The following is a 21,378-nucleotide window of genomic DNA, read 5'->3' as shown; positions in this document are numbered from 1 at the left end:
CATCACCACCATCTCTGGGGTTGCCCTGTGCAGCAGCGGAGACTGTGCAAAGCATCCACAGGGCAGCAAAGAGGTGGCGGTAATGGAGCTACACCGCAGCCTGACATGATGTGCTGTCTGGGAGGTTGCACCAAAAACTGTCCAGTGGTGGTGAGGGGGAAGGGCCACTTTGCCTCATGCCAAGCAGCACTTTATACCTGGCACCACCACCACTGCTGCTGCTGCTCAGCCCAGACAGGCAAGCCCAGAGCTGATGTGGGGTTGGGGCTGTATGTGCTGGTCCCTGCTGCTACCACAGGGCTGGGGGCAGCAGCCAGAAGGAGCCACCACAGCTCTGCTGCATGCCCAGAGGTGGCAGGATGTGCCATGGCTGGGCAGTGCAGCGTGGGCATGGGGTGCACTGGGATTGTGTGCTGTTTGCGGTGGTAGGGAGGCATCAGAGGCCACATTGGCTCTGGGCTTTTGTGAAGTGAGGATGGGCGCTGACTGGCTTGGGGTGGGTGCACGCCATAGGGCTCCCATGCATGCCCCACAACCACACTGTCCCCCACACAATCTCACACCCCACAAATGCACACTGGCACACCTCTGGGGGGAGCCCCACTCACTGCTATACGTACTCACCGCACCACAGACATGCACCCCACAGGCCCCCACAAACCCCATACCCATCCACACATCCCTACAAACCCCACACACCTCTCCACACCCCACACAATATATAAGAGTAAGACTTCATTTTGAGCTACCATGCAATCACTTCTATATATACAGCACAAACACACAAATCAGGAAAAACATTTTTTTAATTAAATTAAAATGTATTATTATGGATGTTTGATTTACATGATATAAAATTTGTTTTTTTCCCCAGTTCTAAGATGGCAAACCCTCTTTGTGACCAGGGAAGGCTTTCACACCCAGCGCAAGCATCAGCCTGCCTCCTTGTCTACGGGCTAGCTGCCCACCTCACTCTCCTGCCACACCTTGATGTAATAATATTAGGGTGTTGAACAGGTAGGAGGCTGCCCATTTTGAACCCTGATGTTTAGGGGGATATCTGCAGCTCCGGTTCACCCCTACACTGTGGCCCAAGCCTCACAGATGGCATCCACCAGTGGTTCACACTGGGTCATTCATAACATACACACAAACGGGCAACACATACTGGCCTCCAAGCCCTCACCCCTCTTCCCCACCGCCCCCCAGTGAGGATCGCACACCACCCCTCCACTGGGGCTCACTGAGGTCTGTAATCCTGTCCAGCTCAGGTAGCCATAGTCCTGTCTGGCCCTCTGCCCTGGGGTATTACATCCTGTAAAGCACAGGTGGCTGTAGCTGTGCCTGGCCCCCTCTCAGGGTCCCTGCAGCCACAGGACTCATGAAGAGCCTGGTGCTGCTTCAGGTCCTTCTGCTGATCTGGGCCCTGTCTCAGGACTCCCATGAGCCTGGGCTCTCCCTGGACTGGTTGAACGCACCAGGGATGTTGGGGCTGGGGTTAAGGTGGCCCGCACTCACCTTTCACCAGAAAGGTGGTTGGCCTGGCATTTCTCGGGGACTTCCCTGCCACAGGGAGCCCCATCAGATCCTGCCCCCCCCACTTACCCAGCAGGGTGCAGTTTCATGTCTTACCCAGGACAAATGTGGCTACCTCTGTCCCATAGCTTCACCCTGTTCTCCACAGTTCCTAGCAGAGCAATGTTTCTCTTCTGCCTGCTGATCACAAACTGCCCTCAGCCCAGGGAGCTGGGTCATAAAATGGCCTTCCTAATCAGACACCTGCCCCTCCCTGGCCCAGTCCCTAAAGTGGCAGCACTACCAGTGCCCCACCACACTCCTCCCAAAAAGAGTCCAGGGACAAGGGGCAGGACTTCCGATGGCAAAGGTCAGAGGCTAGGGACAGGACTTCCATTCCTAAGGTGGCGACTAGGGGGCAGGGTGCTTGTCAAAGGGTGGGGCTGCTCTTCCGGCCCTCAACAGCTCACCAAAACTTATTAAGCAGCCCTCGAGCCAAAATAATTGCCCACCCCTGATCTGTACTGTCTCTGGGGGAGCCGGGTCAAATTGAGGCAGTTCCTTTTCCAGTAAAGCACTGGGTTTTTTGGGGGGAGGGGGTTGGAAGGGGTTCCCCTATATTTATCAGCGGCCACTTATTACATTCCCCCTCAGTCTTCTCTTTTTCAGCTAAAGAAGTTTATTAATGTTCAGCCATGTTTTAGGTGTATAGGTTGTAGCTGCGTTGGTCTAAGGACGTAGGCAGACAAGGTTCTTTGGATAAATTCAATATCTTTTGATTTAATAAAAGATATCAGATTTACTCAGATACCTTGCCATCCATGTTTTATAAACTTCTAATCATTTTTCTTGTTTTCTGATGAACTCTTTCCAATCTGTCTGCAGCTTTTTAAAAAAAATGCAGTGCCCAAGACTGGGCACAGAACTGAAGATAAGATTTTACTAGTCCTTAATTATCACACCTCACATCTTAGTCCTGGGAGATGGAAATTATGCTGTTTTGTACAGAAGTTTATTCTTTCTTTGTCTCCCCACTGGTTGAGGGTATTCCTTAGAAAGTAATGATTTGGGTTGTGACCGTTGCCAATGATTTGGGTTGTGACTCTTTGCGAGCCTGTGTATCTGATATGATATGTAAGTGCTGCTTTTATTTGTAGACTATGTTCCGGATCTAATTTTACCCTCTGACAGCTTCAGGCCTGCAGTTCATGTCCTTATAGTCATTAGATGTAATTATTTCTGATTCCCTCTTTGTTAGGGCTCTTATTTGGGCTTCTCCATTGCTTAACCCAAATTCATTGGTACAGTTGCTTGATGAGATCTTATTCAGAGCCAGCCTTTGGGAATAGGGTGCCCTGGGCAAACGTGTTTTGGCATTCACCCTTCCCCATTTTCAGAAATAAAGCGGTAATCTCAAAAGTTTTTTTTTTTATAACCTACTAAAAAAAAGTAGGATGAAATGGCACAATTCAATTCAATTTTATTCAAATAATAAACAATACAAGTCATAAAAATAGCATTATAAGCTGTGACAAAAGAACATTAAATGAAACACTAAACTAGTAAATAACAATAACAAAAAGACTTTGTTCACTAAGATTTCAAGACTCAGAAGACACCTCTGGATGCCTTTGCTGCCACAAACGCTGATATTGCTTGTGACAGGTCTATATTTTGAGCCACAATATTCTCGATAGGATGGCCATCAAAGATAGCCTGGCATCTCCCATGGTTGGTCACAAATATGCACAAACTGCACTTGCATTCCAGTTACCATTTGTGTGTCTCGCCTAGCCTGTGTAGTCTGTAGGTAACTGCACTACTACTGCCCTGTGGCATGAAGTTTTACTCCCTGTGTGATCTCTACTAATTTAATCCTTTCTTACTTTTATAAAGCATCATTTTAGATGCTTCTGGCTCTATAGTCATTACCTTCCTACAGGAGTTCTTTATTTTTCCTTTTTAATATGGACTCCCTGATTAGTTTTGCATTTGTATTTTGAAAGGGTATTATTTTATTATTGACGTACGCAACCTGAGCTTTTGAGGAAAGGGTTCTATTTCCTATTGTTCATGATGGTCATAGTTTTCAGATTCTTTACTGTTTTTCACCTGCTGTTTCTGCACTTTTTCTTCCCTTCCCTCTCTCTATGCCTGCATTCTTTTATTTTTCTCCTCTGGTGCTCTGATCTGCTTTCATGTGCTGGCAACAGAGTACAATTACAGTAGTCCTGCTCTGTGAAGCAATTCATATAACAGGATTATTGTAAATTCCACATCACTGCCACCAAACTGAAAAGCAAGAGAGATGGGAGGGAAGGGGTGAAATCTAGAGTTGTTTAAATTTCATGCATCAATCCTGAGTACTTAAAAATAGGTCTGAAATCAAAGAGCTTGAGAACTGCAATGCTTGAGATTCAATCTTGCTTTTCATAGTAATGAGATGGACAGTGATGTTTCTTTAGTGATGAGCTACTTGTTTCATTTCATTCTTAAAACACCGAGTTTTAATATAATGTACAAGAATCACGAAAGACAGTTCATGCTGAGATTTTTATACAACTTACCATAGTACTACAGATTTGGTGCTTCACTTTAAAAATCTCCACTACATAAAACTAAAGCTGATGGATCACTTAAATGTTACATAAATTTGTCACAGAGGGCAGGCTGTAATTTCCATTTCTGTAGCAACCCTTGCGTGTTGACTCTTCATAAGACCAGTCATAATCTGAAAGAGCATAAGGGTACAGGTTGTAACCATGTTGGTCTAAGGACATAGGCAGATAAGGTTTTTTGGATAAATCCAGTATCTTCTATCAGACCAATTCATAGTTGGAAAAATTATTCTTTGCAAGCTTTCAGATATAGATATCCTTTGTCAGGCTGAAGAAGCATCTGCAGTTGGTGTGCACTCTTCCTGGATAGAATGAATAGTAAAGCAGCCAGAGGCTGGTATACATGCAAGAAAGCCAGTAAAGTAATTTCTTAATTGGGGATTAATGAAATGCATGTGTCCACAGGAAGCTGAATGCACATTAAGGGTGTGCAAAACGGGCCCTATTTGATTCGGATTTGGCCTGAATTGGGGACAGTGATTCGATTTGTTGAGTTGGGTCACTGTCCTCAATTCAATTCAGCCAAATCCGAAGATTTGATGCTGATTCTCTGAATCAATAATTCGGCCATAGACACAGCTTTAAATGTTTTTTCAACATACCTTGAAGTACCAGGCATGGCTCATGAATGCTGTGGTGCTGGGGTAGATGGAGCATCCCACAGGAGCACAGGGGGGGCCCCCCATGTGCTCAGCGGCAGCCCTTCCCCCCACACCCACCTTGGCTCGGCAATCAGCTTCTGGTCTACTTCCAGGTCTGTTGCTGAGTGCACTGGGGATCCCCCCCCCACCCCCCCGCACTCCTGTGGGACACTCCATCCACCCCAGCATCGCAGCATTTACGAGCTGCCTGCTACTACCTAGAGGTATGTAGAAAAAACATTTAAAGCTGTGTCTATCTCCGAATTGCTGAATCTCTCCAAATCGATTTGGAGGGTTTCGATTCAATTTGAAGAGATTAAAGGGTCCTCTGATTCGATTTGGATTCAGAGATTTGGTCACCAAATTGGGCCGAATCTCGGCCAAATCAAATCGGGGACTGAAACTTCTTACAGCCCTAATGCACATGTCCACAGGAAAATCATGCTAGCAATTTAAAACTGTTGTTATAATATCAAGGACCAAATGACTTGGCATTATAATCTATTGATTTAATGCAGGATAAGGTAACTCATAATATACTTTAAAAAGCTTTGTAATACATTAATGTATGGCAAAGGAAAGTTCTTTTTCTCATGTTCAAGTATACCCTTCATGATAGAGTAACATTTGCCTCTTTCCAGTATTCAGAGTTTACGAGTTCTAATTGAAAGGTTTAGGAATTCATTATTCAGCCTGTTTTCTGTCAGATTTCTTCATCAGTTTTAGCTCCAGATCATCAGTCCTAATTAGTAATACCTCACTTAATTATAGCTCTGCACCCAGTGGTGATATAGTTATGTCTGTCAGGTTTTCAATTAGGAGTCCCTACTTTCACTTCGACTACTTTTCCTTGCATAACTTGAATATAAAAGCTTTATAGACTCTTTGTTCTTAATATGTACTAATCACATTTGTTATGACTAACCTATTTTCTTTATAACTTAGTATCTTTATAGCATTTATGTGGCGTGTGTCACTGTAGTGTCTGAGTATTTCACAAACTTAATGAAATTATCCTCATAGCACCCCTGTACAACTGACAGTAGTAATAGTGTTTAGTGTCTTTCATATTCCAAGTATTTTGCAAACACTAATTAAATTTTGGTCCCCTTTTCTGTACTCAGGAAACTGGTGTTATCCCTATTTTATAGACAGGTTAAGTCAGGGGCAGGCAAACTATGGCCCACAGGCCGGATACAGCCCACCAAGCCATTCTATCCAGCCCATTGGACCCTTCTAAAAAACAGTTATTACCGGCTTGTGGCTGCCCCTCTGAAAGCTGGCAGGAGGTGAGCTTTCAGAAGTCATGCGCCGTTGGACCCAGTGGGATCTGTGCCTCCACCTTCATGGGGCTCCCAGCACTCCAGCTGGGACTACCACGTGGAGGCATGGAGCGTGATGGTGCATTACAGGACAGCTGGTGAGTGGGCAGGGGATCTCCTGCCTGCAGTGCTGGGAGCCCCACGTGGAGGCACTGAGCCAGGCTGCAGTACCAAGAGCTGCAGATGGCAGACAGACCCCGCCTGGCCCAGTGGTAAGTGGGCAGGGAGTCTTATGCCATCGGATGGATGGTCTCTGTGACACCATGTGCAACTCCCAGCACTCCTTCCAGGAGCCACACACCATCGGGCTGGCCAGGCTGGTTTTGTGCCAGCATGTGGGGCTCCCAGCACTGCAGTTGGGAGTACACACTGCTGGCCCAGCCCCAGGGTGGGCGGATTCCCGCCTGCAGTGCCAGGAGCCCCATGTGCTGACACAAAGCCAGCCCATTCTGTTCCAAAGATCCACGCACCGTTGGTCAGGCCAGGCCAGGCTGGCTCCATACCAGCACATGCATCTCTCAGGACTCAGCCAGAGCAGTGTGCTACTGGGGGGCTCTGCCATGGGCCATGAGAGCCCTGAGAGCCCTTTGCCTGCTGCTGCTGCCGGCAGCAGGAGCTGTACGCTATGGGCCGAGGGCCTTTGGTCGGGGGGAGGAGTCCCACCCCCATAGACCTCTCCACAAATGCCACACACACCCACATCCCTTTACACCCCCCCCCACAAACCGTACACCTACCTATCCCCTCACAAATCCCACACACATACCCCACAACCACAGCCCACATCCCTCCCACATACAATATACAAGAATAAGGCTTTATTCTGAAATATTATGCAGTCTACATACACTGTTACATCTCTATATACATTACAGGCAGTCCTTGACTTACAAATGTTTCAAGTTACATTTCACACTTACAATGTTTATAAATTGACACCCTGTTTCAACTTTCTGATGTCCGTTTCAACCTTACAACGCTTGATCCGACACAGCGCCAGTGAACAGGTTTTCTGCGTCACCCATCTCCCTGAAGAACATCTGTCCAAACTTCTTGGACACTTTCTTTAAGAAAGCAGACAAGACTCCAGAAAAACCTGTAGCCAGGACTCCTGAGAAAACTCAAGCCAAAAACCCTTCAAAAAGTCCAACCAAGAACCCTTTAAAAAGTCCAACAAAGTCATCTCAAAGAAGTCCTTACAAATCAATATGATTGCTATTTACGATATAAATACATTAATGTAGCTTAAATGATTGAGTACAAAATTCTGTGTTATTTTTGGTGAAAACAGGGTATCAGGTCTTGGTTCAGGAACCAATCCCCCATTTATAACATTGTTTCCTATGGGAAAATCAGTTCCGAGTTACAGCGTTTCGACTTTCAGGAACCAATTGTGTCGTAAGTCCGAGGACTGCCTGTACTACACAAACACACGTAAATCAGGACAAAAATATTTTTTTGAAATAAAAATTAGATTTATTTAATTTAAATATTACCCTTGCAGCCCTCGACAGTGCACCAAAAGTCGTTATGCAGCCCTCCAGATAAAATAACTGCCCATCCCTTGGTTAAGTGATTTATCTAGTTTTCATATCTAAGTCAGAAAGCCTGGGTTAAAGGTCTTATCTTTAGTATTTTGTTCATGTTAAAAGAAAGTTTCTTGAATGTTCCAAAAAGTATATATAATAATGGCTTCAATGTTGGATCTGCTGTATATCTCTGTAATGCTCCCCCCTTACCATTATTTAATAGCTAGCCAAAATGCTCAAAGTTAGGAGCACAAATAGGAAATGAAAGTTCTTCATCAGTTTGACTCTCTTATTCTAACACTGAAAGGTGGAAGGAAAGATGCACAGACTGTAGGGAAGAGGGAAGGGACAGCAGTGCTGTAACTGGGTGTGAGGGAGGTGATAGAGTCAGCTGCCCCGGGTGGCAATCTGGGGTAATGGTGAGGTTAGGGGAGTGAGTTCCCAGAAAAGCGTCTACTGCCAGCAGTCCTGTATTGATGTTTGTGTTCACGCTTGTGAACCAGAAGTTGCTGCTTCCACTTAGTCTTGGGCCCCTGGCAGGATCCCTACACTACGGAGGAATATGAACAAAAATTACAAAAAGTAAGCAAAACAACCCCCAAAAACCAGGAACTAGATTGATTGAGCAAACTGGCCATTTTTACAAAGCAGCAACAATACAAAGTTTATCTTAAATAGCACAGCTAGCTCCCTGGAGAAATGTCTCTGATGTCTGATAGGTGTTAAGGGTTTAAGTGGGTCATCTTCCCACAGGCAATACTCCCATTGACTTTTTAGTAGCAGTTTTGAGCTCATGTATTCCAGTACTATCTTTGGTAATCTCATTTTAAACTAATAGAGCCTGGCTGTATGGGACAATGTAATTTACTTTTAATATGTTGCAATCCAGAAAGGTCATGAACTGCATACATATATTTACAAATTGTGTGATACTGAAAACTTGCTCTACTGTAAAAGATACTGTGGAAATAATTGTAAATAGAAATAGCCTTTCATATTAGGTAAGTGTTAATGCATAGTCCTTGTTTGTTATGATGGAATTTTATATAGCATAATGCACATCTTCAGCTATTGATCAAATTATAAAAACTCACAGTGATGCAAATTGTTTCTGAAGTGTGCCGAACCAAAGAAATGGAAAGCATTTGATGGAAAAATCACTGAAATGGATACTCAGTATACACTCCGTGCCAGAGAACTGCTTGAAATCTACCACAGCATTAGTATGAAAGACCTCCTACAAGATGAGAGGCTAGATGTACTGTTAACACTCAGACATACTGTGAAGGTAAGTTTTATTTTTCCCTTTACATTTAATTGTAGGCTGCACCTTCCATCTCCAAAGCCACAGACATTAAATTGGTGCTGACAAAACAGCAAGATTTCTTATGGCAAAAAGGTGTCAGCCAGATCATCTAGTATTAAAAAGTATTTGTTGAATTTGGAAAGCCAAAATACTGTAAATTTTATGTTGCACTAACACTTTGTATGATAAATATTGATTTTTAAGGCAATTCTAAAATGATAGCTTCACAAATTTTTATTATATATTTGTGTTCAGATGAAATTCACTTTCTTAGTATGAAGTTTAAGAATTACATTAACTTGATAAATCTGTAACAGATACCTTTTAGTGGTTTTATGAATATTTTTCTGAATGGTACAGAATAGAAGTAATGCCCTTTAAAGCCAGGTTATAAAATGTCTGTTTGGTTTGCCATTTTTGTCTAAAAGTATGGCTATTGAAATATTGAAAATTCCTTTCCTACCCCCTTCCTTGTTTCTAGTAAAGCAGTTAACAGCTGGAGAAATTAACAGTTTCTTGAAATTTGTTTTTGTCTCTTTTTTGTTTCATTTCCTCATTTCTGTGAATGAGTAAGAAAAGCAGTACAAAAGTCTTTAGATACTTGGGGAATGGGTGTGATTTTTATGTCAAAATGGAATAATGCAGTGCAGAGCTGAGGGTATGCACTTCTAATAGCCCACTGGACTACCAGTGTGCCATGTGTTTGACACCTTTGCTTTAGAGTGGTGTAATGCTGACTTTGACATTGTGGGTACTTACAGAAATGGGGGGGGTAGAGGAGCAGCACTTTACTTTCAGCTTGGCATATCCTTGTACCTAGCTCCGTGCATGCCCAGAAGAGGAACTGTGTCAGTTTGACCCGGCTCACCCAGTGTCTGTATAGCTCTCATGCTTCAGCGGGGCTTCTTGGTGCTTTATCTAATTAGCTGATTGAATTTTTATTCCTCTCATCTGTCAGCACTTTATTATATCACCATCTCTGCATGAAGCCAGTGAGATCTTAAAGGAGGCAAATCATCATGGGCCCAGAGACTAAAAAAGATATACACACATATCCTAAACTTCAGTTCAAATGCCCAGCCTCTTCTTGGGCTGTGTGTGAATTTGGGAAGTCATGTCTCTGCCTCCCCATAGGAGAGTATGTATGAATTTTAGAAGGCTTTTAGAAATGTTTGTTTGTTTTTAATGTTATGATCTGGCCCATGTTTGATGTTTTGTCTTGTTCCTTGTGATTTTTTTTTTTAAGTAAGAGTAACACCTAAGTAGATTATTAAGTTAAAGAATTTTACAGTTCTTTGATTAAAAGCAGTCTTTTAAAATCTTGGGGAAGCCTGGTACCTGAGTTGCTTACCAATTTTTCTTTAAGAATAGCACTGATTTTTAGAAGCTGTAAGCAATTTTATTAGAGCAATAGAAAATAAGATGGGTCCTGCTTTATAAAAATAGGAAGAACAAACTACACATAGTATTTTCAAAAAAACCTCTAATAGTTGTCTTTTCTTTGCAGGATACTTTGAAATTTAACCTTCCTCTTTAATGCATAGATTTAGGAATATACAATTATTTAAGGAATGTACTGTATGTTTTGTCTTCATGTTTAGTTAGCTTGCATTAAATCTAACAGTGAACAAATCTAAATATAGCTAGTACACTGAGTGGATTCTTTTTGTGTGCATCTTTGCATGTATAGGAGCATGACTGTAAGCTCACACAGGAAATTGTGGAATTAATTGACAGAGAGGTTGACCTTATGATGAGAGGAGTGAAAAGATGCAATCTTGAAGGACTGAGAAAAAGAATATGCACATTGTTTCTTCAGTATATTAAAACGCCAACCTTTAACCCTGAAGTTGCTAGAGTACTTAAGGTATTTACCTCTTCTATTATGTTGTTGTTGTTACAGTATTTGTGATCAAAGGTGCACCCAAGCAGCATACACTTATGCAATAAGCAGGGGGAATAAGTAGTAAGAACTGGAAGTCTTTTTTACAGTAACAGTAGGATGATCTAATTGGGTTACATGAAACTTGATAGGATAGTTCCTATGTCTGGAATACTGGGTACAACTTGTTCAGGAATGATAGGTTGGTGAAAAGGAGGTGGTAGTGTTACTTTTTGTATAAAAGAAATATGCTTGTTCCAAACTTGGTACAAAGTAGAAAGTAGACCCATTGAAAGTCTCTAGGTCAAGGTAGAAGGGGAGAACAGAAAGAGTGATGTCATGATGGGTGTCTTCTGTGGACCACCAAACCATGGGAAGAGGTGGATGAGGCTGTTTGCAAACAAGAAATATCCAGATTGCAGGACCTGATGGTTATGGGGGATTTCTGTCTGGACAGTAACTCAACAGTACCCAAGCAGTAAAGAAAGTTTTTGGACTATCTGTGAGAACTTTTTGCTTCTGGTTGTGGAAACAGCAGCTTGTGGGGAGGAAGGAGGCAAACTGGGAGAGGGAGAGAAGCTCTTCCCTGTTTGCTAATCACAAATGGGGATGAATTGGTTGAGAATATGAAGGTGGAATGCAATTTGCATGACCATGACCCCAAAATATCAGAGCTCAAGATCCTAAGGAAATGAAGAAAAGATAGCAGTCAAACAAAGGGACTGGCCTTCAGAAAAGCAGACTTCAACAAACTTGGGAAACTGATGGACAAGTAGTTTGGGCAACAAGCTTGAGGGAGACAGGAGTCCAGGAAAGCTTATTGTTCCTAAAGGAGGCCATATTAAGAATGCAGGAACAGGAAGTCCCAGTGCTAAAGAAGGATAGGAAGTATAGAAAAAGACCAGCCTGGCTGGTCAGTGAACTCTTTAGTGAGTTGAAACTTTAAAAAGAATCTTACAAAGAGTGGAAATTTGACTATGTTACCAGGGATGAATATAAGAATATCACATGAACGAAACCCAGCCAAAACCTGGAGTGCTAAAGTATGATTTGAAATGCAGCTAGCAAGGGTTACAAGGCAACAAAAAAGGATTCTATAATTATTTCAGAAGTCAGAGGAAGAACAAGGAATATGTAAGTCCCTTAGTGAATGGTCAGGGCAATCTAGTAAAAGGTGATGCCGAAGAGGTTGAAGTGAAAAAGGGCTTCAGTCTTCTCTGCATTAGGTCACCTATCAGAGGGTGAACACAGCTAACAGTATGGATGAAAGCAAGAAACAGCCTAAGGCAGGGAACATTATATCCTGTGGGCCAATGAATTAAAGTATTTTTATAGAAGCTGGGTAGTTTCAAATCAGCAAGGACCAAAAAAACCTAGAACAGTGGTGTTAAACTCAGTAGTCAGGCCCCTCACAGGTTGAATCTAGACCTAATGACTGTGCCAAAGTTAATGCAGCTGTTGTTTCTTCCCCCTGCCACTGAAGCACAGGGTGCCAGATCTTGTCCACAAGCCAGGTCCTTGACACTTCTGATCTAGAGCAGTGGTGATCAACCTTTTGATCCTATTGGCCAAATGATTGGCATGTGGCCAATTTGTGGGCAGGATTGGCCTGCAGCTTCAGGCTAGGGGTAGAGTACCCTTGTTCTAAGACAATATCATGGTCATCGAAACAGCCAGTGTGGATTTGTCAAGAGAAGTAATGCTTGACCCACCTTGTTTCCTTTAACAACAAAGCGATAGATTTTCTGAATGGGAAAGAGCAGTGAATGTTTAATATACCTCAACTGTAGCAAGGTTTATGTTGTCTCCCATGACATCAGTAAACTAAAGAAATATAGTGTAGATTAAAGTAATGTCAAATGGTTACATAATTAGATTGTTGTGCCCGAGGAGTAGTTGTCAATGGTCCAACATTTAATTGAGAGGCAACGTTAAGTGGGGGCTCCCCAGGAGGTTGTCCTGGGTGGTGTAGTGTTCAATATCTTCATTCAAGGTTTAGAGGATGGAATTGAGTGCACATGTAGAAAATTGCAGATGACACCAAGCCAGATGGTGTTGCAGGCACTTTGAAAGCCAGGATGATGATTCAAAATGACTGATGAACTGGCTGACTGGTTTGAAATGGATCAAATGAAATTCAGTGAGGACAGATACAAAGTCCTGCACTTAGGATGGAACAGTCACACGTACCAGTGAAGGTTGTGGAATGACTGGCCAGGCTGCAGTACTGCTGAAAAAGACCTCAGGGTTATAAACTGAATATGAGCCAACAGTGTGCTCTTGTAGCAAAACATTTCAATAACATACCAAGTTGTATTAACAGTAGTACCACTTGCAAAGCAAGGTAAGAGATTCTTCCTTTCTATTGAGGGATTTAATTGTCAGTTATTATTACATTGGCCATGGAAAAAATAACTGTTTTTTTCAAAACTCCATCCATTTGACACGCATAATTTGCTGTGCTTCTCAGTGCGTCCCATTTACCCACTGGGCTTTATTAAGATGATTTTGCCTTTTGCAGCTTCACTGTTGTTTCCCCCAGGAGGGTTCTGGATTGCTACCTGGGCATTTTTTCCTTCTGTGTTGCTGGGGTGCTGTTGCTGTTGTTTTTGCTCTTTGCATCTATTTTATACCTTCTTGCAGGCATGTGCAATTTATGTAACCTAGCAACCAGCTAAAAGTCTTACCCATCCATTGGAGGTTTGTTGGCAACTGAGGAGCATGGATACCATAAACTGAACTTTGGCTTTGGAGCCAAGGCTTAACACATGATCACTGCTGTAGTTGGAAGTAGGGATATGTGACTTGGTAGTGGTCAGAAGCAGATAGCAACTTGGTCATGGCTAATTGGATATATGACCAGTTGACTACTGTGTGCAGTTCTGGTCTCCACATGTCAAAAAGCATTGTAGTAGAATTAAGAGGGGGAAAAAAGTACAGAGAAAGACAACCAAAATGATCAAGGGCATGGAGCAGTCACCATACCAGGAAAAACTAAAAAGGCTATAGGACCTTTCAGTTTGGAAAGGAGAAGGCTTAGGGGGAATATGATAGAGGTCTATAAAATCATGAACTGTGTGGACCAAGTGAACAGGGAATACTAGCACTAGGGAGTACCCAGTGAAATTGGGTGACAGGTTTAAAATAACAAACATAAGTACTTTTTATGGATTTAATTAACTTGTGTAATTCATTGCCACAGGAGGTGGTAGAGGCAGCTAGCATAACCAAGTTCAAAAAGAGACTGGCTAAATTCATGCATGATAGATCTGTCTATGGCTATTGAACAGAATGGTTGGAGGTGTTTCTTCTGGTCTATGTAAATCACTAATGGTGGATGCCAGGGAATATACTGATAGGGGATAGATCACTCCAGAGATATCTAGTTCAGTGTTTTTCCTCTAGTGCACATCCACTTCTTCCACTGTTAGAGAATGAGATACTTGACTAGATGGACCATTGGTCTGACCCAAAATTGCACTTCTTATGTTCTTAATCTGGGGATAGGAGATCTTTCTTTCTTTGGTTTTCAGGCCAACTCCAGCTGGGGTTAAAGTTTACAGGTACAACTATGTTTGGATTTGGTGTCGCAGGCACCAACTGATCATGGCAGCACAAGAGAATTGACTGTCAGTGGTGAGGAAAAAACCCTGAAGTTGATTCAGAAAGGCGGCAGACCACATATAGGGGCTTGGTTTGCTAAAGAGGTGCTAGCTGTCCAGTAAGAGACTTAGGCTCTGTGCTCTCTCCCTAATCCCACAGAGCAGGGGAGGAGTGACAAGGTAAAAAGCGTTTTTTGATTAATTTATTCCTCTCTGCATTTTTACACCAAAGAGAACATTTGGCCTTTATAATTTGATATTTGCAAGCCAAAACACTAACATGTTTATAATTTCCATTTTTTATCTTTTGATCCACGTGACAAATTGCATCTGCCAGATTACATGCTAAATTACAGGTCTAGTTTGCTGTTTTTTCACATTCAGTTATATTTCCACAGTTGCTGAAGATCTGGATACATACAGTTAATAGCAATTGCTTTGCAACATAATGTCTCTGGTCTTAATCTAGTTATAGAAGAATAAAGCAGTTGATTTTTTTCTGTAAGTAGTTTTAACAAACACAGTAAGAACAAAAGATACAAAGCTTGTGGATTAAAGAAAACCAGTTTGACTATTTTTAAACAGTAATTCCTATTCTGGGTTTTGAAGTTAGTCATTCTTATTATATTCTGGTGTGATGCCTGACATAAATCTAGAAAGTAAATTTATTCCTAAGGATGTTAACACAACCATATTTAATAGATATCTTTTACCTGTTAAACATCTTTTCTTTTCTTTTCTTTTCTTGCAGGTTCCACCAGATCCCTTAAAGCTTTATAAAAACATTAACTTTTGTCGTGGTTGTGAAAATTGCCTACCGTCTACAGAATTCTCCATACCTGCCAATTCACTCACTGTTGGCAGATGCCGACGGTGTTGCAAGCTTGATAATGAGGCTCGGCAGCGAGAAGCCTTTTTGAAATACAAATTTATGCTCAAAAATCTCAGAAAATCTGAAGCAGATTATCAGGATGATACTAAAATTGCCTTTTTGGTTCAGGTACTGTGTGCAGGTATAATGCTAGTGAAAATTAATGATTTGTGTTGAGTCCTACTTTTTTCCCCCCTGTGTTCATTGGTGATGCTAAGGGCAGTTGGTTTAAGTTGTTATATTAGCCCATTACTTTTACGTACTTCTAAAATTAGAAAGAGATAATCTGAAAATGCATACAGTTCCTCCTGTGTTACATAACATGTGGTTCCCTAATTAAACAAGCATGAAGAAGCTGAGTTGCTATCTTAAAGTGTAGGAGAACCAAAAAAGGGAAAGGAGAGTCTAATGGTCAATATCCCATATTTACCTGAATCCAAGACAGCCCGGGATTTAAGACGACCCCACCAGTAATTCTATACATTCTATGCATGAACACTTTTATAAGTTTGTTATAATTTTCCCTGTATAAAATCTAATTATTGGAGGATTGTCTTAAACTTGTCCCCATCACTTCAGAGGGGATTAGGCCATGAGGGAAGTAGTAAGGGGGCAGGCAGTGGTATAGCCAATGAGCTGGGCATGCAGTAGGGGAAGTGAGGGAGGCCGTAAGGGGGCAGGTGGTGGGGAAGAGGCAGGCAGCTTGCCCCCCGCTACCTGTTCCTCCCCCTACAGCCTGTGCTTCCCACCTGGCCCCTCACAGCCTCAGTACAGGGAGAGCGGGGAGGTGTGTGAGAGAAGAGGTGTGCGGGGGTGTCCAAGGGTGCGAGGCAAGAGGCAGGTGGGGCAGAGTCTGCAGGGGGCAAGTAGAAGCTGTGGCTCTGGCCCTACTGACGGTTGGAGGCAGAGCCACAACAGCTGCCTGCCTTCTCCCCCACCTCGTACTCTATTCCAAGGCGAGAGGCTTCTCCCCACTCCCCCGCCATGTTAAATGGGGTGAAAAACCTCATCTTGGAATTGGATGAATATACTGGTCAGGAGGTCTGAGTTTTGTTCCTAGTTCTGTGTGATTATAAGCAAGCCACTGCACATCTGTCTCATCATCTTTATAAACACTTCTGTTTAAGTTATGTAAAGATGAATGCTTATAAGGAGCTTCAGGACCCTTGAATTGGATTTATTTAATTACTAGAATCTTCTGTTAAGCTCTTGAATAAAGAAAAGACAATGACACAGGCTTTGAGCCTTCTTCACTTGTTTAGTCAGTTGAACATTTTTGGATTTTATTATTTTGCAATCATTTCTTAGAATCAAGATTTAGTGAATTATTGATAGTGTCACTTCTCTAAATTATTTACTACGTTCTTTAATATTTGAAGTGATTGATTGATTGATTAACTAGTTTGTGCTTGTTAGTGCTTTTGGAACATCTTAATCAATTTTTTTTTTTTAAATCTTTATTTTGAAAAAATGTGAATTTTAGTAAATGACTGCTTGTATTTTGTTAACATACTACGTTGGCTCATAATATACAACTATAAGAGTGGAAGAGGATTAGGCTTCTACTGTTAGCAGGCCCATATTAAGAAATATTATTCAAGTAAATGGATTGTGTAGATATTGTTAGTTCTTGTTAAGAGCACATTCAATTTACTGATAAAAATAATGGAATCTTAGGACTCCTATGAAGTCCTAGGAGACAGGTGAGGTACCAGAAGAAAATAATGAAAACTTTTTTCTTCTTGGCATAAAATTACTGCTTGTCTTAGTTTGGCCATTCTCCAAAGCCTCGTGACATTCTTATTCTTGAATCTCTGGTCTGTGCATGTGACCAGTGGAATTTTCCCATTTAAAGTCTTTGGCTGCCAAGCAATTACAGGCAGGTTCATGAGTGCCTTGGCCTGGAACACTGGTGTTTGTTGCTGCCCCCAACTATCAGATCTTCTAACTGCTGACTGAAGGAGCATGTCTCAGCTCTACCAGCTGAAATTGGGCCATTTAAACATTGCAGTTTTATTAATGCGGTTTTCATCCACTTTAACTGTGGTATTTTGCCAGATAGCAAAGGAGTTTTGGTCTGGTCTCGGACTCTTAGTTCATTGAGCTTGTACTGAAATCTTACATTTCCTGAATTTTCTGTGCTGCTTGGCCATTTTTACAGACTCACTGACCCCCAGTCTTCAGTCCTCCATTCCACTTAAGAGATACCCAATTAGCAGCTCTGGCTTCTAAAAATGTTTCAGGAACAATTTGAAGATATTCTGATCTTTTATGAAATACAAAAATACTTGTTCCCTGGTTCAGGAGGAAGGTAGCAGAGAATGTATTGAGGTGAAGAGAAAAGGTCAAAGATGCAACACCAATATAATGGCGGGGATATATTATAGGCTACCAAGGCAGGAAAAACAGGTGCATGAGGCACTCTTCAAAGAAATTATTCACAAATTGGTACTGATTGAGTTGGTACTGATGGGAGACTAACTTTGTGTGGAAGAAAATTTTCTGTTCCAGATTTCATGATCCTGAGATGGGGAAAGCACGAGGTCAGCAGAACTAAGGCTAGATTTCAGTTGACTCAAGGAGTTACTAGGCATGCTACCATGGGAAAAGAGACTGAAAGATAAAGGTGCCCAGGAGGGCTGAAAGCTTCTAAAGGGCACAGTACTAGAAGCCCAACAAGGAACTGCGCTGATATGATGGAAGCACAAAAGCTATAGCAGGGCACTAATGTGGCTGCACAGGAAACTTCTAGGATGCCTCAAGTGCAAAACAAAAGCGTACAGACAATGGAAAGGTGGTCAGATCACCAAAGAGGCATACCGGGGAATAACAAGAACTTACAGGGACCACATGAGAAAGGCAAAGGTTAAAAAAAAAAAAAAAAAGAGCTTCACCTGGCAAGGGAAATTAAAGGCAACAAACAAAGCTTCTATACATACACAAAATGCAAAAAAGAAGGAATGGTGCAGCAGTTACTGTGCCTCAGTCTTCACAAAAATATTAGGCTGCAACCAGCCAGCTAATAAGGATTATTTGAATAAGGAAGGGGACAAGCTGAGGGATGACATAACAAAAGAAGCAGTTGGAAAGTTTTTGATGTGTCTGATGTTACTGGAGCTTATCATAAGGAAGTCCACTTGCAAGCATCTAGAGAAGGAAAGGCTGGTCATATGCATCCACCATGGGTTTAGTAAGAACAAATTATGCCAAACAAATGTGATACCTTGTTGTCTACAACAAGATAACTAGGTGGGTGGATGAAGGAAATGCTATGCATATAGCATCTGGACTTCAGCAAGACTTTAGACAAAGTCCCATATGACCTTCTCATAAACAAACTGGAGAAATATATCCTGGACACAACACTACTGTAAGGTGGATAAGACAACTAGCTCAATAGCTGCAAGCAAAGGGTGATTATAAATAGCTCTATATCAGAACGGCAGGAGGTTTCAAGTGGCGTCCCACAGGGTCTGTTCTGGGCCTAGTGCTGTTCAATGTGTTGATTGAAGGTCTGGATGCTGCAACAGAACACAGCTTGAGCAAAATTTGCAGATGATACCAAACTGGGAAGGATCACAAACACTCTGGAAGACAGGAGTGTAATTCAGAGGGACCTTGACAGATTAGAAAGCTGAGCTGGAGCTAACAGAGTGAAGTTCACTGCTAGCAAATGCAACATACTATACATCAGGAGGAATAATCAAAAACAGAAATACAAAATGGGCAGCACCTGGATGGATGGCAGCTCTGGAAGGATCTAGGAGTGTTGGTGGATCGTAGACTCGATATGGGTCTGCAGTGTAATTCAGCTGCACAAAAGACAAATGCATTAATTGGGAGCATTTGGGTGCAAGACACTGGAGGGGATAGTATCTCTTCACTCAACACTGGTATAAAAGAGACACTAGTCTCTTTACTCCAATGTTGTAGTCTCTTTACTTCTCATCTAGTACTTTAGTCTAAAATGTGTGGTTTGGGGCTCCCCATTTTCAAAAGGACATGGAGAAGTTAGAGAGGAGGGTACAGAGGCAGGAAACAAATGATAAAGTGTTGGGAAAGCAAGCTATATGAGAAAAGGTTGAAGGCATGTTGAGCTTGCAGAAAAGGTGTTTAAGAGGGAACATGTTAAGTCCTCAAATATCTGAAGGGCTGCTATAAGGAGAACACCTTTTTCTGTCTTGCTGCAGAGAGCGGGATGTAAACCAATGGTTTAGACTGGATATCAGGAAAAAAGCTTCTTCACTATTAGATCAGTGAGGTGTATTGGCTTAGACGTCCTAGGGAAGCTGTGTACTCTCCATCACAAAAGGTGTTCAAGAAGTTGGGTAAGAATTGGCAGAGCTGGTCTAGGAGTATACTGTGGGTATTTCTCATGCTTCTGGGCTTTGCTGGTTGCCACTGTTTTTCCCTCCTGCTGCTGTGCATCAGGATTTTTAGGTTTTGGTTTGTTTGTTTTTTTCTCTTGCTTTCCTCAGAAGCACTGGGTGATGGCTACAGTGGGGATTTTGACTGGGGCATGCTAGTGTTCCTGCTAAGACTAAAACCCAGAGGTTCTGGCTAGAGAGTCTTGCCCCTCTGCTCGTGGTCAGAGCAGTTGCCACATTTGGGGTCAGGAAGAAATGTTATCCCATGGCTAGATTGGTGTGGGCTGTGGGGATTTTTTGCTTTTCTCTGTAGTGGGGGGCTCTTCTTTGGATCGCTCAGTATATTTTAACAATATTTTCAGCAGCAGGACCCTGGTCCCATTTCCCTACTCCTCCATCCCCCACTTTACCTGTGGCAGCTGAGAGTGCTGTATGCCTTGTGGTTGTCTGACAGGGTTGATTGTGTAGTTTTAATAATAGGGTAGACTAGGATTTGTATAGGATGGTTAGAATAGGGATAATCCTGCCTGGGGGTGGGGGTGGATTAGATGATCTATGGAGGTTCCTTCCAGTTCTACTTTTCCTATTATTCTGTAATATGCTGCTGTCTGATAAAATAATTTACCTGTTGCAAATGGCTGATTTAACAGCCAGAAGTTCAGTGGTAACTCCAGGACTGGCTATAAGATGGAGGAAGCATCTTTAGAAAAATAAAGTGGAAACCAGCCTTAGAAAAGCTAAAGGAAGAGAATACCTGTAAAGCATACAGTTAATGGTGCTCTGTACTCCAAACAAACACAGACTTCTAAGGATTCTAAGCCTATCACGTCTGGAACAGGAGAATGTTCCCTGTGCCCTCAGGTCATATTTCCCAATGGGGGCAGGACAAAGTCCTCGATCTGGAAGGATTAGTGCATTGAGAACTCGGGATGTGACATTTTGCAAGAGTAGTGGCACTGGCTTGAAACCTTTATGGGGGGGGGGGAGTCAACCCCTATGAGGATATTATCTGTTAAAATGTAATTGCAATGGTAGTCAGGTGATTTTTTGTTGTTGTTGTTCTGGAAGGAGACAGTAGACTCCAATTTATTTTACTAGCTTGGAAAAAGACAACACACTTTTAAATAAGTCTAAGTAAAAAAATTATTTTATTGTAATCCTGTAATCATTTTTTCCAAGACTGCTGCAGAAAAAAAATAATGGAATATAACAAAGAAGCTTGCCAGGGTTCAGCATGAGCCACTGGCCCAAAACCACCTTTTGCATCAGAAGGACTATTTTAAGAAGAATAAGTAGCGATTTCACATGGCTAGTAATAAATCAAACAATGTAAGATTAGTATGGACAAACCATGATGCTAGGAGGAAATAATCCTCTTAGGCAAGTCCTTCGTATATGGAAGAACTTAAATACAAGCAGGTGTCCAATTAGGCTGTTTGGCGTTGTATTGTGTTTTGCTTCCTTTTATTTGATCTGAAGCACTGCTGCAGGGTGTCACAGTCCCTCTGAAGAGAATGACTAGCAATGTCATTACACGATATTAAACTCTATGACAACAGTAGAGGAAGGCAAAGGTGACAGAGCAGAATCTTTCATGTATGCGGGGGGGAGGGAAGTGGGGAGAAGGCTTTTTTATGTTAACCCAATCAGAATATATTTAGGGTAGGCCAGGTAGATTTCGTCCAATTGCCTTTCGTCTTTTGCAGCTCAGGTTATGTTGATGAT

The 21,378-nt window shown here is 42.1% G+C and overlaps 1 protein-coding gene across 1 annotated transcript in view; it reads left to right on the top strand.

Moving 5' to 3' along the window:
* IQUB (IQ motif and ubiquitin domain containing) overlaps positions 1–21,378 on the top strand; it is a 79,581-nt gene that overhangs the window by 46,555 nt on the left and 11,648 nt on the right. The window contains exons 9-11 of the mRNA XM_019509272.1: positions 8,743–8,913; positions 10,622–10,798; positions 15,167–15,415. Coding sequence (XP_019364817.1) covers positions 8,743–8,913; positions 10,622–10,798; positions 15,167–15,415 — 597 coding nt within the window. The remainder of the gene's footprint in view (positions 1–8,742; positions 8,914–10,621; positions 10,799–15,166; positions 15,416–21,378) is intronic.

The sequence above is a fragment of the Gavialis gangeticus genome, unplaced genomic scaffold (genome assembly GCF_001723915.1).
Source record: "Gavialis gangeticus isolate Ggan-Ray unplaced genomic scaffold, GavGan_comp1, whole genome shotgun sequence".
NCBI lineage: Eukaryota > Metazoa > Chordata > Crocodylia > Gavialidae > Gavialis > Gavialis gangeticus.
This window is presented reverse-complemented; position numbering and strand designations above follow the sequence as displayed.